The sequence below is a fragment of the Perognathus longimembris genome, chromosome 2, assembly GCF_023159225.1.
Source record: "Perognathus longimembris pacificus isolate PPM17 chromosome 2, ASM2315922v1, whole genome shotgun sequence".
NCBI classification, from domain to species: Eukaryota; Metazoa; Chordata; class Mammalia; order Rodentia; family Heteromyidae; genus Perognathus; species Perognathus longimembris.
This window is the reverse complement of record NC_063162.1, coordinates 129,820,097-129,847,115: the sequence shown is the minus strand read 5'-3', so window position 1 is coordinate 129,847,115 and position 27,019 is coordinate 129,820,097. Positions and strand designations below refer to the sequence as shown.

The window sequence follows — 27,019 nt, the reverse complement described above, 5'->3', positions numbered from 1 at the left end:
TAAACTCAGACTGCACCTGGCACATTTCTTGTTTTCCTTTTGGTGGGGCACACGTGGAGATTTACGAATAAATTATGTAACTGGAAAAATGTAAATACCTCTTTGTAGGTAGAATCTTGCATTTTATAGCCATTATAAGTGGAGTTGAAAGCCTTTTCCTTTAAATAACACCAAACTTGTCTAAAATTGACTGCTGACTGACCCATACAGGACTGCAAGGATAAATACAGAAACAAAAACATTACAAAATCCTGCACCAAAGAAGATAAATTGGGTAGAAACAGTTTACTTAAGCACATCATCTTTCTCCCTCTTTTCAACTCTGTATTTAGATTCAAAGTAAATGTCCCCACTTCTGCAATATTTGGAGCTGTAGGATATAAACAGACATGGCTTTCAATTTGAAGGGTAAATACATACCGGTAACTGAACTCTGCTTAAGGGAAATATCCCAGGTCCAGTTGTGACATAATTAGAACTTAGTGGTATTAAGCACATCATCACAACTCCTCAAAGTAGGGAGAAAGCACCAATTTTTACCCCTTTTAAGATATGTGGTCCATTACAGACAGGAAGATAAAATCTGGTTTTTATTTCCTGATGGTAGGATGTGAAGCTAATCTGGGTCTGACCTTGATGAAACTAGTAAGTGGGGTCTAGTAGCAAGGAATCTGTCTATATCTAATGGAGATAGAAGGCAAGAGAAACGCAAGGTAACAGGATGCCCTGGAACAAGAGAGAAGCTTCTAGAACATTTTATAGTCCCTAGACTCAACTTTTCTTCAGAATTAAACAATATGGAAATAGTCAATCTAAATTTTCCAAATTAATATTGGTTGTTGAACGTTTCGTACAAGATGAAAATTTGCAAAATAAACGTGTATAGAAAAAAACAATATACTTTTGATTATTCAGGGGCCTTGGAGAATACATAAGGGCAGTAAGGTCACAGGCAGAGATGGATGTAATGGATGGAGGCACCAAGACCAGAAGAGAAGTGAGAGGGGAAGAAGTAGTGCCTGGATGTTAATATCCCTGCCATTGGACATGGCACCTCAGACATGCATAGACACAGACACAGTCCTGGCTACGGAGGCTCCAGGGACAGGACCACTAGTACTGTGACACAAGCAGATGAACACAGGGTCTTGGAGTAGAAGTAGAGAAAATAGTGAATGGTAGCACCAAGTATGAGAGAACTACGTATGAGAAAGGACGATACACCTTCCAAGACAAAGAGGCTCTCTAGGCATGTCATAGCAATCAGACATGCCACTGAAATTCAACAGACTAGAGCCATATACATTTATTCAATTCATGCCTTGTATAGGAAAAGTCTGGGCTTTATTTGGGATGCAGTGAGAAGGTAGAATGCCTGCATTCTCTTTAAATAGCTAGGTGTCTATTCTTATTGACTGATGTACTTCCTGTAATGGCTGTTACTCTGCTAAATATCACTCTGCAAAACAGTGAATTGTCCCTAGACCACATGGGTTTTTCCCCCTTTCTTCTAGTACTGAGACTTGAACGTAGGCATTTTGCGTCCTTGTGCTCCTGAACCAGTGCTCTACCACTTGAGCCAGGATGGAGTCAATGGCCTTTGCTGGGTATTTTGGAAATGGAGTCTCATGAAATTCTGCATCCAAGCTGGCTTCAGTCATGATTCTGCAGATCTCAGCCTTGTCAGTAGCTGGGGCTAGAGGTGTAAACTACTTGCACACAATTTTCCATGCTAATTTTGAGTGTGTCATGTGATATAAGATGATAGACTCAAGGATAATCATTTTCAACTGCTTTTCTCAACTTTGCATGTATAAACTCATTTTTTCTCATTTTAATATGCACTGATTTTTTCAGGAATTAAAATTCCAGGACCATTTTATATTTACCATTTCTTTGTTTCTTCCTTCCTTCTTTCCTTCCTTCTGTCTTTCATTGTGACTTTCTCAAGAATTTTTCATCATTTTCAGAAAGCTCATCATCAAAAGCAATGTGACTTACGTTACCTTAGTTTCCCTTACAATGTAGCCATAAAATTCCAAATTTATGGCTGCCACAGTCATTGTGATTCCAAATATGAGTGAAAATATTTGAGAATTTCACTACACCATATGGTATCAAATGCTAAATATCTGCATTGAAATTCTTATTGTTATAAATTACTTTTCTCTTATTTGTCCCTTATAGTTTTGTCCTTTATATTTGTCCTTTGTATTATTTATGTCCTTTAGCTATGTTATTTTACTAGTCTGTTGTAACAGATGTATACATGATTTATAGGTATGTCATTCCATTCCAATAATGAGGATTAAATATATTTGCTACCCAAAGGCAGTGGGAGGTAATGTAGGGAAGAGGCTTTAAGAGAACTCAAGTGTGGTTTGTAGCAGGATCTCCAGGTGAAGCAGAATGAACCCAGCAAGTATAGCTAGAGACAAAGAGCTAGTTTTGTGAGCATTTTCATATCCAAGAGATTATTTCCATTTAGTCTTGAAAACCATGGTCTCACCAAAATAATTATCAAGCAATACTTACGGAGATATTTACTAAACAAACAATCAAAATTATTTAACATGATGAAGTGCTCACCCTGCTTCATTCCAAGCATTTTGTCATAACTTTGTCTAACCTTTTAACAACTCTATGGGACATAATCATGATCATCACTAAACTACAGACGGAAAGCTGTACCACAGGGAAAGTGAGCAACTTGCCCAAAGACACTGGAGTATTAAGTGGCCAAAATGGAACTAACACAGACGGACATGTCTCTATCTACATCTGCCACTATACTCTAGTAGCTTCATGACCAGGTCAGAGAAATTACTAGCGTAAAAAACATTTCCAAAATCCCTTAATTACTCCCAAATTGTACATTTCTTTTCAATCATAATATAGCTTTGCAAATAATTATTAATCTACATTTTCATATGGGTGCTTTGGAAATTATCTTGGCAGCTCTCTCTGTAACAATAACACTGCCCACTGATCTAAGAAGGGGATTACTATTGTTCTGAAGCCCAAACCTGAATCTGTTGGCTACTCACATCTGCTTCACTACTAACCTTCAGCATATGACCCCCAGTTTAAAGTTTTTCTATGCTGCCTGAAAGGTTGTAGTTGATTTGGGGACTTGAGTCTGGAATAAGTATATCAGACAGGGGATCGCAGAAGAAGGGCTGGGAATAACCGCCAAAGGAGAGCGTGTCTTGATAAATTGGCATGGGGTTTCCTAGAGCTAGCAATTCTCATCTACTGTTGAGTTCTCTAGCTAAACAAAGCAACGCAACAAAACCATCTGTTGTCTGTTGCAAATGCACATCACCCTGTTTGTGTATAAATGCTGTAATGCATTAAAAATTAAAAGGATTGGGCTAGTTGATGAAATAATAACAATAGAAAGGATACATAAAATCAAGTCTCAATAGTTTTCATTAAGCAGCTCCTTTCTTATTTTCCTGTATATAATACTGACTTCGAATATTGAACAGCAGATCAAGTTTATCCTACATGCTTTACATGTGATCTGGTTGGTACTTTTTAGTGGTACAAGCTAGAGTTTCTCCCTTACTAACCAAAGAAAGGCATAGGTAAATCTATTCCTTGAAAGGTTACAGAAGGTTAAAAGAATGAAATGTACAAAGTGCTTGATTTGGAGTGTAACGATAAATTTTCAAAAGTAATGTTTCCTCTTGCCATTATTTTAGGATAATCTATAAAATAATTGTGAGTCATAAAACCTAAAGTCTACTGTAATTATCTGTAAAACAAGCCCCAAACCAGCACCAATTTTGTTTAGTGATTGCATTTAATCTCTAAGTCCTTCTTACTTGCTTATTTTTTTCAGTCAGAAAGTCTGTAAAAAGAAATGTAGATGCTCAGATAGATTACAAGACAGATGATAGGTAGAGATAGATAGATAGACAGACAGATAGACAGACAGATAGATGGATGGATAGATAAATGTGGAAAACTGAAAGCCTCATTTAGGTTTCCTTTGCAAGTCAGTTCATGGGTATTTTCAATAATATGGAAATAAAACCTTATATATGGCTTATATAGTTTTATAATGCATATACTCCTATAAAGCATTTGCGTGAAAAAAGAATCATCAGCAGAATTGTTCTCATTGTACAAGCTGGAAAGCAGGCACAATAGGCTAAGCATCTTCCCTAAAATCACATAGTTCTATCCAGTAGCTGTGAAACTAGAATTTGGTTTTTCCCACCTGAACATTAAGACTCCTGACTATTTTCACTGTGAAAGAGTCTTTGAGTTAGAAATTACTATGTGCATTCTGACTGCTGTTCAGAAAACATTGAAACAACATGGGCCGTGAAGGGGCCTTGGTAGTTATTGTGGAAGAATTGTGTACTTTAGTCCTTTGGGGGAGATGCTGACTCCTTGCAATGCCACACATTTGCTGGTAAAATGACTGTGAACACTGGGGTTGCAGAACTGCCTCGATTTTATGGCATTAGTTAAAATGACTCAACGAAAGTTTTCCATTTCACCATTAGATGGTGCTAGAAGAAGTCTCATGAAAATGGTCACAGAAGTTATTGATAGAACAAATTACAGGGCTAAACAGGGGTTCACCATATAACAGTCTGTGCTTCTTTCACCCACCCCATCATTAACGAGTAAGTCTCTTCCAAAGCTACTCCATTATTCCGTTAATTATACATTTTCCAGTAAAGGTATCCTTTGGATTCACAATTTCAACTGTGAAGGAAGGATTTTATGTAAGGACAGAGAGATATTTCACTTTGTCTATACTACAGCTATACTTTTGGCTTATTGTCAATACATTTGCTGCAGGACATGTCAAATTAGAAACTACAAAATACCTATTACAATGTATTGGTCCCAATAAATTGTATTATTAATGGCATGGCTACAATGAGAAGTTCAAGGGACTAGTCATAACAAATATCCTTCCACAAATAATGCATTGCACACATACAATTTATGAAGTTGTATGCATTTTAGCTAATGTATTATTAGTGACTTTTACTTTTGAATATTGATGATATGTTGCAAATGAAATGTTGGTATACTGTCTTAAATGCCCATAAAAAAATGAAGAAAGCCTTGAACATTGCAGCTTTACTTGGATTGGTTTTTTAAATTATTTTTATTATTCTTTTATAACAAATATTTGTAATTTTTTCTTGTTGTCAGTATTTCCCTCTACCAGCATGAGGCAGAGAGAGTGATTGACTTGGAGTTCAATACTCTATAGCTCCACAAACTAAACTATAAGATTGTGTGTGTGTGTGTGTGTGTGTGTGCTCATGCATGTACACACACACGTGTACAAGTAAGGCTAAATGAATAGATTTTAAAATGCACAAAACAGAGGAATCAAAGCCATAATGCAGTGGAGTCCTCTTTCACCTAAATTGGGTTTACTTACAAAGCAGGTAGGTCTCAGAAGGAATTCTGCCACCCACCAGCAAAATCCTAGAACCTGATTTATTCTGAATCTTTCTTAACCCAGTTCTGTAATCTCCAAAGGGAGTCCAGAGTAGCTTAAAAAAAAAAGAAGCTTGGCCACTGCTGGAAGATTGTTATCATCTATTTTGAAGCAAACAACATTTTTCAGATATCATATCAAGATTTCAGATTAGCTCCTCTTCTATCACTTGCACAGTGACTCAGGGTGAATTTATGTTGGGTAGAAAATAAAACAGTTGCTGTGTGCATGTGTCATGTGGGGAGAAGATTTATTGGTTTCCCACTAACAGGCTACAGAACAGTGGATATTTCTTTCTAATTTTCAATGAAAAAATAAAAAAGCAAGGCTATACTATCACTATCTCAAAACTCTTTATTTCCTGTTGCTGTGATGAGTTCATTTAGACACTTATGATTTCCTGCCAGAGCTGTGAGCTTTATGAGTAGGTCCGTCTATGTGGGTGGCCAGGGCACTGAACAACTCAACAGTTCCTCTGAGTTCTTTGCTGGCATGCAGTTGTGTCTGAAATTCTCACCAATGGATTATGTGTTTGGGGTGCAACTGCTTCCTCTCGAGATAAAGTTTATATCTAGGAGAAGACAGAATAGTAGTACTAATCACTTTATTGGTGTATCTAGGTGTAGGAGAGCATGTGAGGATGGAGATTTAACGTAACAAATAACCTAGCACAACACAGGAAGATAGATCTTCAGATAACCCAGCAGAAGGCATGTGGGTAGCCAGCGGCCAACATCACAGATCTTGGTGCTACCAACAAAAATAATGTCACTATTCCCATACTTTAAAAGTATTTGAGGGATAAAGGTAGTTCTATCTAGAATCACATACTCAGTAAATATTTGTTAATCATGTAATGCCATGTCTGCTGTTTTTTATCTGTCAAATAACATTTTCTTTCTCGAGGATCTTTCTTCTTATGAGGTTTTAGTGAAACTCCCAATCACATTACCTCTAACAACTCTCCCCATTTGGGGCTGTAGGTAACTGAAAAATGCCTCGCCCCTCCCCCCCAATTGATATGGTAAAGTTCTAATAGTACCTGGGAATATGACTATTTCTGGAAATAAGGCATTAAATGAAGTCACTAGTGTGGGCCCTAATCAAATAGGAATAATGACATAGAAGAAGGTCTGATGACAAGAAGAGGGGAGAACACAGACATAAAGGCTATATAAGCTCATAGCAAAAAGGGAAATACCTGCAAGTGAAGAAGTGAGGCCTCAGGGGCAAACACACCAGTTGACATCCTCATCTTGTACTTTTTGTCTCAGGAGACACACTAAAGTGGGGCTATTTAAGCACCCCCTCCCCAGCCTGTGGTTACTGCATTAAAACAGTATGTGTAAACTATTATACCAGATGTGAGACTATTCTCAGCCCAGGCCCTTCAAGCAATCCTTCTGATAGTAGTATTGACTAGTGTGGACTAGTGGCCTGAGATGGTCTCTCATTTTGCAGATGGAGGAGAAATGGTTGGGAAATACTTGATTGTCTTTCTTGCATTATGGAGAAAACTTCTGTGAAGAAAGAAGAAAGAATAATGAAAGAGAGAGAGAGTGTGAGAGAGAAAGAGGGAGAGAGGGGGAGGGAGGAAGGGGGAAGGAAAAATGGAAGGAAGGAAGGAAGGAAGGAAGGAAGGAAGGAAGGAAGGGAGGGAGGGAGGGAGGGAGGGAGGGAGGGAGGGAGGGAGGGAGGGAGGGAGGGAAGGAAGGAAGGAAGGAAGGAAGGAAGGAAGGAAGGAAGGAAGGAAGGAAGGAAGGAAGGAAGGAAGGAAGGGAGAGAGAGAGCGAAAAAAGAAAGAAAGGAGGACAACATACAGGGAGAAGTTACGTGGAGAGATAAGTGGGTAGAGACAGTGTCACATACAGAAAGAGATACTGAGAGACTTTTGAGTTTGTTCCCCCCCGCCCCGCATCAGTTAAACTTGAAGATAGCTTTACTAGTTAACCACAAATTCCTGTTTGTTCATGTTCAATTGCATTGGGTTTCACACTTACAAATGACAATATTCTAGACATGTAAGTTGCATATATTTTAACTGAGGTATAGGCCTGTAGGATATGAAGAAAAGGCTGAACAGAGAATTACAGTCTAGATGGAAATAAAAAAGCATTACATGAAATACTAGAGATGTGATTATATATTAAATTCCACATGATAAATAAGTGTTGGTGAAAATAGCATGTGGATAATGCAGAGGAAAGAAATCACATTTTGTTGTCATGATCTACAAATAAATTTGGTTAAGTAAAAAGAGAAGGTATAGGGGCTAACAGGAGGCAGGAAAGAAAGGAAAAAGAGAAGAATGAAGGGAAACAATTAGATTTCTTTCTATATGAAACTCCTGTGGGGGGGGGGGATTGTGTGTATGTCTGTGTGTGTCTGTGTGTGTGCCTGTGTCTGTGTCTGTGTCTGTGCATGCATGCACGCATGCCAAGGGTGATTTGGAATTTGTATATTTGTAAGATCACTTACAGTCCATACAAAATTGCCAATACAGGTATACTGCCACACACAGCCAACAAGAAGTATACTTGTCTTTCTCTCCATGTACCAAATGATTTTTCAGGCCTCATACACCCACAGGCTCACCACTGCCTACTCCTGATAGAGCTTGAGAAAAAATATATCCACCAATATCCACTGCAATCTAGATCGATGTTCATTCTTTCTGATTTCGATTTGCAAGCTGTATCTCACACATCCTCACTTTCTTTCACAGGATCCATAAAAGAAGCTGAAAACTCAATACTCATCAGAAAGTGGTAGATTTGTGTCCTCTGGCCTCAATACAGAACCATTTGGATGAAGAAACTGCCCGGAGAGCAAATCTATAAGTACTGCAACATCACTGGATAAGTAAAGAGAGCGACCTCTCCCCTTTGTCTTTCTGTTCCTTCCTCTGGCAGTCTACACTTAGCTTTTCTCTTCAAAAGAAATGATGAAGAAATATTGGAAGATGTTTGGGTTGAAATATGAGCCTGCCTGAGAGAATTACTCCTACATTTCCAGTCAGAATGCATGAGGACCAAGCTGCAAGATGAGAACAGTCTCAGTCTACTCTTTTCCTTAACAATGAGGCAATCAGTCTTGTGAGGACAAGAATTCATCTAGGAGTTGGTATTCTATCATGAAATTTATTGATATCCTTTTCCCTTGCTTGTAGGTAATATTAATAACAGCTCTGGCTCTTCCATAGATATAAATGACTTCTTGTTATAAACAGGGACTCTAATGTGGAAGACTGAGGCAGCTCACTGCTCCTCTTGCTTCAGTGCTCTGGTCCATATCATCAACTCAACACTGAGTTCACAGCAGATGAGTAGAGTAAATTAATCTGAACCTTCACAAGACCTTCTCCTGACCAGCAGGGATACCCTTTTAGAACTCTGACCACCTTCATTCGACCTTTTCTATTTTAAAATGGTTTTCTATTTTAAAATAATTAATTTTAAAATATTAGAGTGACTGTTACATACCAGTGACTTGATGGTGCGTTGACTTGACCAGTGAAAAAAATAAGGTTATATCTTCAGGGAAGCTAAATCATTGCAGGGAAACAAACAACATACAGAGGCTTACATAAGGTAAAATTGTAGCATAAAGGAGAGAGAGTTTAAGTATAAGTCCTCAAATTAGGTAAGCCTCATTCCTAAGACAGTCTTGAAACAATGCCTAAAGAACCAACAGTTTGATTTTTGATATGAAAAATGTGCACAACATAGTCCCTAGTAATTTTCTCTAGGTCAATGAATTTGAGACATTTCTTTTTCTTTTTTATTCTTTTTTTTAATTTTAAAATGAAAATGTCTTGACATTTGGCTTCTCTCAAATCTATGACTGAAAGAGAAATTAATGCTGCATTTCCTGGTGCTTACTTTGTCTAGTCCAACTGATGAGTGGATAAAACTCTAGGGAGCCCATTTAAACTATCAGCACACATTTTTAGCTTTTCTTTTGAAATATATCCTGACCACAGAGGAGTGAATCTTCTTTACTTGTACTAAACTCAAGCATCAAGAACTACAATTTAGGGCTGGGGATATAGCCTAGTGGCAAGAGTGCCTGCCTCGGATACAGGAGGCCCTAGGTTCGATTCCCCAGTACCACATATACAGAAAACGGCCAGAAGCGGCGCTGTGGCTCAAGTGGCAGAGTGCTAGCCTTGAGCGGGAAGAAGCCAGGGACAGTGCTCAGGCCCTGAGTCCAAGGCCCAGGACTGGCCAAAAAAAAAAAAAAAAAAGAACTACAATTTATCTCCATCTGCCTTCAAATGCATGGACATTTTTCATAGATTCCTATACATCTGGGTCATTTAAAAAAACTGATAATTGTTTTCATAAGTATCGTAGAGTGTAATTGGGATAGGCTGCTTCAGGGGTTGCTAGCCAGTTTTTCTGACAATGGTATTGGTTGGATTGACAATGTTATAAGTAGTGTGATGTTTTCCCACTTTAGCGATCTGAGCAAGACATTCCAGGAACACAGAAGAGCACATTTGTGTGGCTTACTCCCATGTTCATGCATAGAAACTGAGAAGTCATAGCATAAGAGGTTTCTAGGTTTCATGGCTTAAGTGTTAAAAAAAAAAATACAAAGGTCAAAGGCAACAATAAGGAAGTATTTCAGGTGGCAGACTAAGTGATCTACATTTGGTAGAATAAAAAGCTGTGATATGAAAGTGAGTGATGAAGTTGGAAACGTTTGCAGAATTAAAAGTACTAGAAGTGTGACCTAAGCTTCCAGACTCAGTGGTGTGGTGGTGTTCGAGAAATAGAGAAGCCTAAGAGGCTGACTGCAAAGTGGTATATTAGCTAGAGCTTTCAGTGAAAGAGAGGGGGAGGAGGGAGAGACAGCGCGATCCTGTGTGTTCCGGGTGATTGAACTTCCCTAAGGAAGGCTATATAAGTAGAAAACTCAAGTGAGAGTGAAACAAAAGTCACAGATATGATGAAGTCACAGATCTAGGAGGCTGGGATGATGCAAGGGTCGTCTGTGTGAACATCAAAATTCATAGGACTAGCCAGGTGCTGGTGGCTTATGCTTGTAATTCTAGCTACTCAAGATCTGCCACATCTGAGGATCATGCAGGAAAGTCCATGTGTCATCTCCAATTAACCACCAGAAAACTATAAGTAGAGCTATTGCTCAAATTAGAAGAACAGTAGCCTTGAGCAGAAAAGCCCCACAACCTGCCCCACCACCCCACAAAAAAAGCACAGGAATCACAGGAAATTTGGAATGAAAGAAGTTAACTCATGAGGTAATTTCCTTATTGAATATGACGATTCCAACATTGTAAATGGCAATAAGAAAAGTCAACAAAGAAATGTTGAAAATCTCTCCTAACTCTACAATTCCAGTATTAGTAGAAAACCTAGCTTTTTCTTTGTCCTCTGGGTTTAGCAAAGTTCTGTTTTGTGTGGAAAAGGGAACTGACAGGGACTTAGAGAAGTGTGAAAATGTGAAGAGAAATATGGAGACAGAAAACAGGGAAAGGATTGGCCACTAAAGGAGATTAGAGAGTAACTGAATTTTATAGTATTGGGAAGCATGAGGGAAGTTCCTTTAGGTTTCTGACACTGCAACTATTAGAACTATGCTGACGGCTGTCTTAGTGTGGCTGCTTGGTATGACCTTATCTTTTCTTCTATATTCAACTTTAACATCTTAGAACCCAAATAAATATTTTGCCCAAGACAAAGACATCTGTTCTAAATAAACTCTGTCCTGGATCATGTCAGAACATCAATTAGAGAGCTGCTTGCCTGAGCCTCATGGTTTCAGACATTACATAAACACTACACAGCACATTTAATGGATTTGATTTACTTATTTTGGAAATGACAGGCATATGCAAAGCATCTTAGCACCCAATTACAATCCCACTTACTTGGGATTACATAGGCAAGAGGATCATATATTTGTGACCAAGCCAGGCAAGGTTGACAAAACCCTATGTCACAAAAAAAAAAAAAAAAAAAAAAAATCAAAGGCCTGGACATGTGACCCAAGTGGTAAAATCCTCACAAGTACAAGATCTTTGTTTCAACAAATAGAGAAAACAATTAATGTAGACATAGGTTCCTTTTGGCTACAGTGAGAATAGTGGACTTGATTATGTAAAAAGAAGAAACTAAGTGGGAAGACTGTGAGAGCATACTCTTAGACTAGTCTGCGCAGTATAGAGAGGGAGAAAAGTGGGTAGGTTAGTAAGCGTTGGGAATGGGTGCTTTGCTGTAGAACTGAAAGAAAATTTGAATGTACTTCCAGAAATTCTACCGATTAGAAATTCATTGGGTTTGCAAACTTATTTTCTAAAATGCAAATACATCTAAGAGGCTTAGGACTACAGTAAAGGTGTAATTTAGTCTGCATTAGTTCCGTCAGCTTACTTCTTGCTCACCTTGTTGAAGTCAGTCATACTAAAGAGCCAAAAGCTTTACATGAGGGGAGGCAGGGTGGGGAATCCATTAGGAATAGAATTGTGTGTGGCACAGAAGGTAAGAGTTTGGGGAATTAGAGAAACACTAAGAAGCGCTCCCCTCCCCCCTCCAAAAAATATGAAGGGTGATCAGAATTAGAACAAGGAACAAACAAGCTTTGTTCTTCTTTACTTGTACTATTAGACATGAAATTTTAAAATCAACCAGGACTAACACCACAGATATGTTAATTATTTTGGGTCAGTGTTTAAAAATAATATCCATGATGTTATTTTAACAATACACTTTGTATTTGCTAATAAAGATCTAGAAAGTTGTAAAGTTCCATCTTTAGATTCAATAAAATGTGTTAAATTTCATGCTGTATTTCTTTTTCCTCTGTAAAATTACATTATTACTTTAAAAATGAAGACATAGATCTGATAATGTTCACTGTGTTATCTTTAAGTACAAATCTTAGTACATTTCAAACTTCACATGAAAGCTGGTGCTCAGAACTATGGTAAAACTACTGGAAAGAATGAGTTATGACCAAAAATTTGGCACACTCCTAACCAAGATTTCTTGGATGGAGTCATTGCACTAAAAAGAACAAAAACAACAGTTTCCTACCCAAGTAAAACAGTTCCCTTATGTTTTGTTTTGTACATGTAGTTCAAATATGGGAAAGAAATTTTTATTGAAAAATAAAACCCCTCAGAAACAACAACAAAAAACCATGAATGCCAAGTTTGAGCCAGCTACATATGATGAAACAATCTTTTCTCCCAAAAGACAAAGCACTAAATGGAAAGATAAAAATAAATCTTTATACTAGCCAGAAAATTTTCCATGGATGTGTGCCTTCCCTGTGACTCACAAGTCTAAGGTCAGGTACACACTGTTTGGCCATGGGAGGAACAGACTGTGTTAGCATTACGTATATTCAATTACTCTTCTATTTTCGGTCAGAATTGTCCCACATCATTTGCATGGGTCACAACCAAATTCACAGTATGATCTTAGTATCCTTGTTTCTGCTGTGAAAATAAAGCTGCGGACAGCAAATCTCTAAGGGGGAAAGGAACATTGTAATTAGGAACTCAGCATTATGCCTGAATGTTGCCAGTACTTTTATAGACTAGAAAACTGAAGAACTACTGCGTTGGAAATCTTGATAATGCTTCTGAGCTACAATGGGCCGGACACTCTCTGAACTTGCTGGGGACACTCCCTATGTATCATTCTTATTTCTGCACATTTTGTAGTGGCACAACTAGCTTTTGTTTTGAAACATCTTTCCAAAGATATTGATGTAATAGATAGTCTTGAAGACAGAGATGATTTCTCAGTCCAGAACTGAAGGATACTTTCTTTGTTTCTTATCCTGAATAGCAACAGAAACAATATTACTTTGGAACAAAGGTAGGTATGTTTACTACCCTGGATAAAAGATTCAAATTCTCCCATATGGAGTTTCTCTCTTAATATTCAGTTTATTGAGTGCTAAGTGTTACCTAGCCAGAACTAGAAAACCAGGATCTGTGACCCTGCACAAAGGCTGTTTGCCTAGTGCTACTGCTGTAGATGAAACATTTGTCTCTGACTTCGGCATCTTGTGTCTCTGACAAGAACCATAAAACTGGTAGATGACTTGTGATCTAGGAGTAGGATAAACTCTCAGACGTTTTGCAGTTTTTTTTTTGAGAGAAACACATATAATGGGAGAAAATATTGAGTATTACAAGGCCTGCTATTTGATTTTTCAGTTCTAGGATGATTTGATTCAATTTTTGAGTGTTATGTATTAACATAATATGAATAGATATGCTTTAATCTTTGAGTTAAATTATATATACACAAATATACATGCAAACAGAATCTATTAGATGTGCAAAAATTAAACCAATGATATTGGTATTATTATCTCTATCGATTGAAAACAAAATCAAGAAAACAAATCCCTTGAAGTTAAGTCAGATGGTTAGGAGGTGACAGAGCTAGAACTCTGCATTTTATAATCAGTTGATCAACCTCTAAATAAAACAAAGCTTTGAAATTGTTTAGCTGTTAAGTACAATGTCTCCAGCGTGCATAGTATTATGTTTAGTTTTATTATCTACTTTTTGTTTATATAGCTGTCTGTTGTTTTCGTGGTTTGGTATTTTTGAGAAAGGATCTCATCCAGACCGGTCTTAAGAGTCATGAAGCTCCAGCCACATACTCCCACACCAAAACTGTCTTATTTTACCTTTGGACAATACAGTGTTCTAAGGTACTGGTATGTTATTACCTAATCTGCATTCAGTATTAACTCCTCAGGATTTTCATCAGTAAATCTTTTATTTGTGAACTATACCTTGCATATTTATTGCAATAACAATCTGCTGCAAAAACTACCTTTGATAAAATTCACCAAAAAAAATAATGCAGTAGACACATTATTTAAAAACTACACACCCTAGAAAATTATCTTCAGCTAGAGAAAGATAACATGATAGGAGAAATGTTTCACTTAAAAGGCTGCATATTCCACAAAGCCATCTCATTAGTCACAAAGATAAATGAAGAATTAATACACAAGACAGAGTAGAAATTTATAAACGTTCTTGAGAATAAAGAAAATAAGGGAAAAGAAGGCAAAGATTACCTCTTAATTTTATGGAAGGAAATCTAAAATATAAGCTTATATAAAACTTGCTGGAGGAATTTTCTTAATTGGTAATCATTCTGAACCATAAATAAGCTTTAATTCTATGATTCTATTCTTCTAGCTACAATGCTAGTAAAAACTTTTAAAAATTCTCCTTTATTTATATTTCTTTGCAGTACATGAGTTTGAACTCAGTGGTTCCCATATGCCAGGTTGATACTTTACCACTTGACTTGTGACTTTAACTGCAGCCTTGGTTTTGTAGGTGTGTGTGGCGGGTGGGGGGGGGGGGAGTGTTGAAGTAAGGTCTCTTGAACCATCCTAAATCCCTATCTCAGCCTTCCAAGTACTTACATTTACTGACAGGCATAATCACTAGCACCCATCTCAATCACTCTTAAATGTAAATAACCCCAAAGAAAGCGTATTTTAAAGATACACAAATTCTCTCAAAACATTTTTTGAATTCTCTTAAGGATCCTTTTTGTTAATATCATATGTATGTATTATGTATGTGTGTATGTATGCATTATGTATGTATGCATGTGTAGGGCTTGAACTCAAGGCCTGGGTGCTGTCCTTGAGCTTTTGTGATCAAAGCTAGAGCTCTACTACTTGAGCCACAGCTCTATTTCCAGGTATTTTTGTGTGTTTAATTGGAGATAAGAGTCTCATAGACTCCAGCCTGGACTGGCTTCAAACCATGATCCTGAAAGCTCAGTCTCTTGAATAGTTAGGATTATAGGTGTTAGCCACTTGCAGCTGGCTATAATTCTGTATTAATATAACTATTTTACTTTGCATAAAAGTATTATTTTCTATTAAATAAAAATATCTAGAGGCTACAGAAATATTGGATTATGTAATTAGCTATATTTTTGTTATATAATATTATAAAAACAGGGCTGGGGATATAGCCTAGTGGCAAGAGTGCCTGCCTCGGATACACAAGGCCCTAGGTTCGATTCCCCAGCACCACATACACAGAAAACGGCCAGAAGCGGCGCTGTGGCTCAAGTGGCAGAGTGCTAGCCTTGAGCGGGAAGAAGCCAGGGACGGTGCTCGGGCCCTGAGTCCAAGGCCCAGGACTGGCCAAAAAAAAAAAAAAAAAAAAAAAAAAAAATTATAAAAACAATGTATATACTATGTAGCTTACAAGCGGATCTGAAGTCAAAATTAGAATTTCTAACCCATTTACTTTTTCATTTCTGGTCAGTGATGAAGAAAAACTGCAATAGTTAGCCTAGCTCATGGCAATAAGGTTCATGTTTTGTTCGGAGTCAAAAACTCCACAGAAAAGCTATTGTGTTAAAATATCAACTTTTCTGATTCTGTTAGGACAACTATTAGCTTAAGGAAAAACAGAAATTAAGGGTAAAGAGATCTAAAGTTTTGTTATGTAGTAAAATACTTTCTGGGGGAATAAACTATTAATTAGTAAATGAGTTTAAAACAAGAAATTTGAGAAATTTTCCACTAACGAGTTTTAAAGTTGACTGTAATTACATCTAAGAGGTTTTACTTTATCTCTGCAGGCACAAATATCCTCTGACAGGTTTTTCTACTATGAGAAGTTATGCAGAACCTAGAGATAATAATTTTCATCCCAAACTGCTAATGTAGCCAAGGCAGAGAATTTATTCATTCAATATCCTGTGTTAAGCCTATCAACAAATAGAGAAGATTTCTGAAAACTTTAACACATTCTAGGATCACAATCAATTTAATCATTAATCATTATAAACATTCTTTTAATTTCAAGTTTTATATAACTAAGAACTGTTAAAATAATTACTTAAAATAAGACAGTATTTCAAAAGACAAACAAAAAACAAAATGCAATTTAGCAAAACAGAGGGCAAAAAAATACATATATGTATACATATTTCTGGTTTAGGCTTTTACTACTTATTAATAAGAAATTCCCATTGGTAAAACCTGAATCTATGAAAGATTTATGCTAACACATCTGGTCAATCAGGGAGCTATTCTGAGACATTATTAGCTAGTGTCTTTTAAGGAAATTCATGTACGGCCTATACTTATATAGGGAAACAAACTAAAGATTACCTGGAAATCTTCTGATTAGTTGACATAGACCTTCCTTTCTGCAAAGCTGATGTTGTATTTCTGGCAAAATGTTTATCTGAAAATAAAAAATGAGAAAAAATTTCTAGTGAGTTAGACATTCACAAATGGTGAAGCAAAGCAAACAAAAAAACTCCTAGTAAAAGTGAGGCACTGTCTACACAATCTAAACACAGCCTTCATGGCTCTACCAGTGTACACTCAAGTTCACCACAATAAAGTGGTTTACTGAACAACAAAGTAAAATTTGCCCTTAAGACTCTTCAAAATACTTGGGAATGTTTTTGAAATCTTTTCTATTTATTAGATATGAAATACATATAAAATACCAAATATGGATACTAAATCCATATTTACTAGCTAAAAAAGGAAAAACTTGTGGCAACTAAAGTAACACAAATAACTTCAGAATTGCAAGACTGTGTTACCAAAAAGAAAAAAAATAGCACTACAGAGACCTTGAAGCCTACTAAACCTCAAAGTTCCAAAAGTCTTTGGTTATCTCCATTAGACAGCTCTTCAGTGGTAATTCAGTGGCAAAATATATCAAAATTTTATATTTATTCTTCATAACAAAAGGAATTTACTTCCAAGTTTAAAAGCCAGTTATAAAAAACTTTTTTCCAGATTTTTTCTTAGAAAAATTTAGAATTGCAATAAAGTCAAATGCATATTTTTAAAGTAGAAAAAAGATACAAACAAATCTAATTCTCTTGCTCATGTGAATTTATAGTACTGATAAATTAGTATTATCACTGAAATCCTCATCTGAAGCCAAATATGATAGACTCCCAGTAAACCCCACAAAAGGGACCTTCTTAAGTTAGCTTGAAAATCAGATTCATTTTTGAGACATTACTGGTTACTTTCTAGCTAACTCACTCTATCATAATAAAGTAATGTAGCTTCTCCATGGGGCCCTGTTGGCCTGACTGGATATAAGGAACTGAGCTATATTGTTGGGTTGGGTAGGGGAGAGATAACCAGATATATGGTTGAAGTCCCTGTTCTATACTAGGGCCAGACCTTTTTTCTCTAAGTTCTTCATTTCAAAAACAAAGATACAGGACCTTTAGTTTCTCTCTTACAGTTTTGCTCTAGGGCTTTATCAGTTCTTTAATTGGTTGTACCTTTAAAGAAAAAAAAAGGTTCAGTTGAAGTACTTTGAAATAGTGTATTGATTAAATCTTCTCCAACATTTGCAGTTGTATTAAACTTACTCAGCAAACTTTCAGCTTCCCAAGAATAGCTAGAGGAAGATGCATTGTAGCCCAGATCTTACAGGCAAGACCACATTTGAACTTTTATGAACAAGCACCACTACCGAACAACTACTATGTTTTGTTGAGTGTGTAAGAATGCCAGAGCCTAAATCACTGGTGTTCTCTGTCTGCACTGAGAAATGATAGAAGACTATTAGTGTAGTAGGACACTTTCAGTCTGAGGGTTGTTCATATCTGTCAAGTTCTAAATGAAAAAGTTCAGAGAGTAAATGAAGAAAAATAAGAGCTTCCATATAAAGTCCTGACTCTTCAATTTAGAATTCTTCCGAAAGCCTGGAGAGACAGGTAGCGCACTGAGGAAGTACAGAGAACCCACAGGAGAGGTGATTTTCATTTTCTTAAGTTAATACACAGGCAATTTTTTTCAAATTAGATTGGGAAAAACTCCAAAAGCCAATAAAATTGAGTTATTTTCTCCACAGGAAACAAAAATCACCGAGTTGCTTAGTGGGGGAAAAATGAGGGAGGATGTAACAAGTTGAACAAGAAATGTACTCACTGCCTTACATATGAATCTGTAATCTCTCTGTACTACAATTTGATAATAAAGAAAAAAGTTAAAAAAAAAAAGAAAAAAAGAAGTGTAGGCTACTGAGTCATGTCACAGAAATGACTTTTCATGTGAGGTGTGGTTCATGAACTGACTCAAGATCCATTTTTATAAGCTTGAAAAAAAAAAATCAGAGCCAAGCCAATGGAAACATATCTAACTTCTGGCTTCTATTTTCCTGACTGCCACCAAAAGATATTTTTTCTCTCTTTTTTATGTATTCTGTGACTTTAGAAGTCACAAAATTGAAGATGAGGTATCTAATGGTGGTGTGTCATACCAGAAAGATTACCTCCATTCAGGTGTGAACTGACCACCAATCTGAGCAGTCAAAATGAGCAGCGGAGCACAGAGGTGAAATATTTAAGTGTCATAAGTCATACAGCTGTTGTGAATCACTGTATCACACATTTTGTTAGACCGATAGTTACTCTATTGTAGTGCCTTTAGTTTTATGCATACCACAAAATATATTTGTATCATTATCAAGTGAAATATAATCACAGGAGTATAAATTAGATTGGCTGATGTTTATGTGATGTTTATTTCTACTGTAACATTTTATCTTAATTGTATGTATGTATGTATTATTGTTCATTGACAGTCCAGGGATTTGAATTCTGGGCCTGAGAGGTGTCCTTGAGATTTTTTTGCTTAATACTAGCACTCTACCACCTGAGCTGCAGCTTTATTTCCAGCTTGACTGTCTTTATTTTGTTAAGAGCAGAGTAAGGTTAACAGCAAAATTGAGAAGAAGGTATTCAGACAGCATAGTTACCTCATGTCTCCTCACAGTGATGACCTTTTATAGCATCGACATTGCTCAGTGGAATGGTATATTGGCTACACTTGATGAACTTATTTTCATAGGTCATCTGTCAAATAATCATTTTAATAAATATCAATCTTGTATTAGGTTTGAATGCTTTCTATAAAAACACATATATATGCGTTTATATCTAGACTACTTTTTAGAAAGGATTAAAAATCAAGTGTAAGAGGATCATGACATTCACCCCTTAGCATATGTCTTCGAGATACAATCTGGAGGAGATTGAATGTGTTAAAGGATTTGGATTCCACCCAACTTTCTACAAACTTAATATGTGATCATCTGCACATAACTTGTTCTATTAAAAATGTATCAAAAGCTACAGTAAAGGTCTACTCTTCTTTGAGACATGCTTCATTAGTAAAAACAAAAATTTGTTCTTCATATAAATTTGTTAAGTGTTTATAAATAAAAAAGCTGAAATCATAGTCACATTATTAACTTGTTAATAATGAATTAGAATTACTTTATGCAGTATAACCAGTTGCCCAGGGATAATTTTTTCTGGTCTTTCAAAGATTGAGTGTGACCCCTGCCTCGCATTCCTCATTCTTTCCTTTACTGTGTCTGTGGAGATTTTTCATGCCTTTTATTTCATCAAATATCAGACCTTCTCCCAAAGCTCTTCAATGTCATCAGAAAGGAAAAGAATGTCAAGAAACCAGGAGGGCCAGCTACCCAAAGATGTCTTTTCTCCCCTCTTTTATATACAATTATCACTCTAACAAAAATCACCTAAAAATACCCTGCCATGCTTTAAATAAGTCATTTCATTAGTTCTCAGTGCTCTAAGTACTAAAAGCAGAGACTGCTAATCCCACAAATATTTAAAGCTAGAAATGAATCTCTCTACATCTGAAACACTAGTACCTAGCTTAGATGAGATAGAATTACTAAACTTAATGCCACCTCAAATAGTGGACTTTACTTCGCTCTCAGCAGCATACAGACAAAATTAGTTTTAAATACATGTCCTTATCCTCCTGAATAGAGACTCCTGGTCACTCATTTTCTATTACATATCTTATAATCACTTTAACTCAGCATTAAAATCACAAGGCTCTAAACCGATTAGTAATGCTAATGTGAACAGTTACTCTTTCCTTGTTCATTTCAAAGTCATTGACAATTTTGCAATAATCTCAAAAAAGTCAAAGAAAATTCTGTTTTGAATGTATATGCTATATACATAAATGAGTCATGGCTCATAAAGCTCCAAATTATTCACTCTTCCAAAATGATAGTTATCTACATGTCTCACTGAGAATTTCTGTGTTCTTTAAGAATATTCATTAGGTTAGGCTCTAAGTTCAGTGCCTAACTAATTATTTTGAATGATTCTACTGACATGATTGAGAAAATAGAAATTTGAGGTCACACTGCCTTAGTATGAGTTCTGGCTGTCTTACTTCTTAGCTGTGAGACCTTAAATAATATTGTAACTTCTCTGTGTTCTTATCTGTGCTTTAGTTCACATAACTTTAATCTACTTTAAGCTCATTAAGAGTAGGGGCATTTGTCTGCATTGTCTGTATTCTCAGTGCCTAAAGCAATGTAAGACAATATAATACTTATAAAATATGTATTTAGATTTATTATAGAAATAACCAAAGTTTACATGAGTAAATAAATGTCCAGATAAATGAATGATTGAGTTGGTCCTCTAGTAATAAAATTACTGAAATACTCAGAAGGGAATATATCTCAGGGTTTCTGTGGCCTTTATCCAGATAAATGGTATTAGACTAAACTTATAAAAGTAATCCCCAAGGCAATCAGTCTCTCAAGTGAAGCTTCATTTTTAAATGAAAGAAACTCAGACTTGCCAAGCTGATAAAAAAAATACCTCTTCCCTAACAGAATAAGTTCAATTACTAATTGTAGAAGGAAAAAGGGAAATCATCATTAGAAGTACAGAATAATTACTCTGGGCAAGATCCATTCTTAGGTATCCAAATAAGTGGGGGAAAAGTTTGTAGAGAAGCAGAATATCTTCGTAATCTTGAAAATAACTATGACTATTCACATAATGTCAGCTCCCAAAATACCTATTAGTCCCAAATGGGAAAAATCATATCACAATGTAGAAATGCAGTAGCCACCATCTCTGCCAATCAATGGAGGTGAACATTACTAGCAAAGTGATAGACATTCTGTCCTTCCTGATATTTTAAACTGAGAGAAGCATAAGACTTTAATGGTACTCTTTCCATAATACCATGAGAAAACATCAGCTATATCCAAATTGCCAGATATTTTACAAAATGCCTAACCAATATTCTCCCAAGATACCAGAGTCATAAAAGGCAAAGAAGAACTGAGGAATCATCAGCAATTGGACACACAAAGAAATTATACTACATGTAATAAGGGATAGACTGGACCCATGAACAAAAAATGCATAATATTTTTAAAATATGAAACCCAAAGAATGTCTGTAATTTAGTAAATAGTTTGCATCAACACTTATTTCTTATCTTTGATAAACATACCATGGTTTATAAGATACTGAACCTAGAGTATACTCATTATTATATCTGTAATTTTTCCTGCAATGTCTTAGAGACTGTCCATAAGCTAGTGCCTTGTTGTTGTTGTTGTTGTTGTTTTAGAAGAAAACACTACAGGCTACAATGACTAAACATGACCAAAATCCTTCAAGTGATCAGTATTGCACATGAGTTTACTATGAATGTCCCAGAGACAAAAGGATACAAAAGTTAAAGGAGATATTTTTCATGTATGACTTTGGGATGCTCAAATTGTAAACCATTTGTTTGGGGTTTAAGGAAACAAAAAGCCAATTTGGGTAAGACATATTCTCCTTGCTTACATCTGCATACAGTTCAGATAGAACTGAGGAGTGGCAAGCACTTTGAGGATCTTGGAGACTCAGCAGCTGTAAATGGCACCCTGGACATAGAACATAACTACCACCAGAGCATCAGGATAGGTATGGAGCATTCTCAGGTGCCATTGCTACACTGGCTGAGACTGTGAGTCTGGCACAAGACATGGAAAATACTATCCCTAACAGTATGGTAGATACCTCTGGGGAAATAGAAAAGTTTCTGAGGGAGATCTGAATTACCTAATAAATTATCTAATAAATAAATTTAAGGTCAATGTGACCTCATTTTACCTCACTGGCTGGCTAAATCTGGTTTGCTTCTGAAGGTGTCAAAATAAAGGATAAATACTATAATGCATCTAAAATTTAAGATTAGTATAAGGAATAGTGGGAGTATCTAGGATGAAAAAGGCCTGGGAGCCCCAAAAGATGTAAGCACTCATTTAGGGCCAACAGAGTACAAGCAGGAATTCTCAATTTTGATACTATTGCCATGTTGGGTCTCATAATTCCTTATTGTGAGCGACAAATTATGTTTAGAAACATCCATGCTTTGGACACAAAGATACCAATACCATATTTATCCTCCTGGTCATAACAAAACCAAAAATGGCTCTGTTACTACCAAATATTAACAGAGGAGACAAAATCCCTTTTGTGAAAAATACTCAGGTGGATATTTAAGAATGGCCATTTCAGGCTGTCAAAACAATAATACTTAAGGTATGAGAGCAAAAACAACAAGATATTTATCCCTTTAAAATCCCTTGTAGCACTCCACCCAAGCAGAAGGAGCTAAGAGAAGGGTACTATATGGAGCCATCCACAGAGAACTTTCAATAGCTAACTCTGCTAAATATCTCCAAACACCTCCTCCCTCTTCTGTCCTCAGGAAGCTAATTTTCAGGATGGTATCACATTATCTCTTCCCCTTTGACTAACAGTAATCGTGGGCGAATGGGAGGCAGAAGGAGGAAGGGAAGTCTGGGTACTTATCTCCAAGGTTCCTACTCTGTAGTCCTGCAACTTGGCAAAGTTCTCTTGAATTTACAACTTCTTTCCATCTGTATTTTTTTTTCTCCAGATCTTCTTAGATTCTGGCCATTTCATTCCTTCTATTTAGCTTTTTTAAGACCCAGAGTGGGGAAAAATGAGAATGTTGTTGGTCTTTGGCTGCCACATATAGACCATTTCATTTCTTTAAACCATAGTACAGTTTTGACATTTGAGTATGTAATCTACTTTTTGCTGGAATGCATACGCATTGCCTATCCTATGGACTATACAGTGAAGGAGGAGCTATTTGGGGATTTTAAGCATAAGAATAACAAGATGATCTCAGTATTCTGTATTTGTCTTTTGATAACTGAAATGCAAGGATAAATGTACTTCATGGTAAAAATATCTGTTTCAGAAAAAAACAATGAGGAAGACTGAACAAAACTCCAGGTAATAATGCTGATTATCTAATCATAATAAACATAGTAAATATATGAAATAAGTAAATGTTTTTAGAAGTATTTTGGTGTTAAATGTCTTCTATTGGCTGGTGATTGAATGTCGATCACAAAGGAAAGAAAAGGCTTGAAATTAAAGGCAGATTTTTGACCTTAGGAAATGACAGAGGTGGATTGTGATTGTGACCGGCAGAAGAGAAGCTCAGGAGAACCTCTAATGCACAAGAAGGAACTTTACTAAGGAAAACAGTGACTTAATGTGTTAGCTGAGCTTAATGTATCTATGGGACATTCAAGAAAAGGTATTCATGCTTATATAATCCTGAAGCCTAAGAAACTGCAAAGACATTTAGATGTAGATTTGGAAATTCTCAACTACAAATGTTGATTAAAATTTTTCAGTATTGTGTTAGGAAATATGGATATTTAAGAAATGGGCAAAGATAACTATGATACTGTAGTAGAACAGCTGTCTAGCATACAAGATATTCTGGGTTTTCTCTTCAGTGCCCAATAAATAAGTATTGACAAGGAATGGCCAAAGATGTACAGAAACCCAAATACATGCACTTAGACAAAAGCCAAGGGAATCTAATTAGAACTAGAACTCTTTATCTAATTTGCTGTGAAAATATTGAATATTCAAGGTAGGATACTCCAGCTCCAACTATAAACTTGAAAAGATATTTGACTTTGGTACTTTTCTCACAGACTTAATATAAGTATCAAGACTACATAAATTGTCTATCCTCAGTGACTAGAATTTTAGTCTTTGGGCAATTTTTCAGGTTAACTTTTTTAAAAGCACTTACAGAAGCTCACATAATATAGACATACATAAATACTGAAGGCCAATTTTAAAGTTAATAGGTTTGGAAAAAGTCAGAATAATGATGTAGAAAATAAAAAGGCTTAGTACTTTGAATGAATAGGAGGCTCCTGATAAGCCACTCTGCATAGGCTATAGAACCATAATAAATAATTGGAGGCATGAAGTAAAACTACAGTAATGACAGCAGATGAAGCTGGGAAGTCTTATCAAACAAACAAACAAAAATGTTCATCCTCTTTGGGTAAAGTATATATAGTGTGGTGCTATGGTTTTGACTCTTCAATGTTCCCCGTAAGTTTCATTTGCTACAGGCTTGATCTCCAGTCTGCAGCACTACCGGGAAGTGGTGGAATATTTAGGAGGCATAGCCTAGAAGGAGGAAGTTTGAGCACTGGACGTGTTCACTTAAGACGGTTGTCATACCTTCTCTGAAGTAATGTTCTGTTTCGTTGCAGGCCCAAAGGCCACAATGTGATCATAATCTGAAATCTCTGAAACTATGAGTCAAAGCATTTCCTGCTTACAAGTTGGATTTTCCCAGGTATTTTGTTACAATGACAAAGAACAGATAAAGACTCATGAGTAGTTGGAACTTTTCAAAGATACAATTGTTGAAGGTTTTTATAAGAGAATATGGACCCAAAATGACCATAGTTAACATCCATATGGTTAATAAATCTGCACATGTTTGGGGAGAACTTACCTTCTGATGTGGAGCCAACTGACACAGGTCCTGCTTGGATATGCAGGCTTTTGCATCAGTTGTCCTAGAAGGCAGGCAAATGAGCACGTCCCAGGAGCCCAAATCACCTAACAGCAAAGAGTAATGAGAAACGTTTTCATCAAATACTTTAAAGACACCATTTAATACTTTAGAATAAAAATTGTAACTGGCAAAAAATAATCTCAGTAGACTATATTCTTGCATGGTATCTAAACATTGTCAAATTAACATTTGTGTGTATTGATAGGCTTATTTACTCTTATTCACTTAGATGTATTTAAGTGTAGTTACCGAAAAGTCTGTTTACACATAACTGATGCTTTAAAGATATTAGATGAATGAATGATGAATCTCTGATAAGGAATGGATTCATTCCCTTATAGAGAAAAAATATACTCCAATTTTTAATTTTACAAATGACATAAAACTAATGGCCTCAAAACTAATGAACATAGTAAAAGAATTAACATTGTTTAGAAAAATTTCCCCATTTAATATGGTGATTCAATCACAAAACAATTGCTGTGTAAATTGCCTCTATTGATCAACGGAGTTAAATGCTCCTTCAAGTAACTGAGTTAAACATTCTTTCAAGTAACTCTGCTGGATTTCATTGTTCATCTCGTACAATTGCTACAGTGGCTTCTAAAAAGCTTAGGAAATAATTATCTTCTCCAATCCCTCTCTTTTCAATTTTTTCAGAAGTTTCCTACTGAAGAGGTAAAATACTCTCTATGAATAAACTGATAAGGAGGAGAAATCTAGAACAGGACTAAAGTTTACTCTCCATCAATCAAATAATTTTCAATTAGACAAGCCCTGTGATGTTTGACCTATGAGTTCTTCTGTATTTAACTGTATTGCTATTAGAAGTGAAAACTTTCAGACAAAGGGATCCAGGACAATTGAATTCTAGGTCTTTCCTTAGGACTTTTCTGCTTGTTGAGTCCCAAAATTCTGGGAGACAGCTCAACAGTTCCCAAGGGCAAGAAAAGCGAGAACAAATGATTTGGGAAGAGTAAAATCTCCTTTATATAAAATCAATCCAGCTTTATCCTAAGAAGATGGAGCGTACTCCAAATCTCCCTAACTGAAGAAAACTTCCAACCAACTCCTATAGCTAAAAGCAAATTCAGTATGGTGATTCCAATCTTTTATTTGCAATATGCAGCTGGCTTTGTCAGCCCAAAGATTTTGATTTAGATCCAAATGAAAACACAAAGACTATTGTTATTCTATATGATTTCAAGCTCAGAAAATACTAAAATCCTAAGAGAAACTTCCTGTCATAAGATTCCCACCTAAACACTTTAAGTAGATAAGGAAATGTAAAGTGAGAAGGATTTTCAAATTAAGGACTGCATTGTTTTGGTCTTAAAAACAGCATATTTATATTCCTCTAAGGCATACCTCTCTCACTGTGAAAGGCACACAGTTTCTAGAGTTGACAGTAAGAAATGTATATTAAGTAATAAATATTTAAAACCTAAAGACTTATTTCAATAATTCAAAGCATTCGATTTATTAAGAAACTGTAGTGAGCAGAACACTGAATCAGAAATATGAAAGAAAGCTGAAAGAAAAGAAAGAGAAGAGATAATGACTACCATCAGCAATCCAAGGAGTATAACATATTACAGTGAATTTAGGGAAATTTACAAAGCATCCCACAGTTTCTTAGCACTCCTAAGGGTGACCCTTCATCTGTCAAAAAAAATCCATATTTTAAGATGGAGATTAATAATTCAAACATATTCTGCAACCCACAAATTTCATCTTGAAGCAAAGTATAACTGAAATTTCAAGAGATCTCTTGAAATTCTTCCCTAATTGTTGAAATTC

General features: G+C 36.0%; 1 protein-coding gene across 3 annotated transcripts in view; it reads right to left on the bottom strand.

Annotated features, from left to right (window-relative positions):
• Window positions 1–27,019, bottom strand: part of Cped1 (cadherin like and PC-esterase domain containing 1) — a 242,350-nt gene that overhangs the window by 160,278 nt on the left and 55,053 nt on the right. For all 3 annotated transcript variants that reach the window (XM_048340123.1, XM_048340125.1, XM_048340124.1), the window contains 2 exons: window positions 25,157–25,263; window positions 16,631–16,706 (listed from right to left, as the gene is read on the bottom strand). In XM_048340123.1, the coding sequence (XP_048196080.1) occupies window positions 16,631–16,706; window positions 25,157–25,263 (183 nt within the window). The remainder of the gene's footprint in view (window positions 1–16,630; window positions 16,707–25,156; window positions 25,264–27,019) is intronic.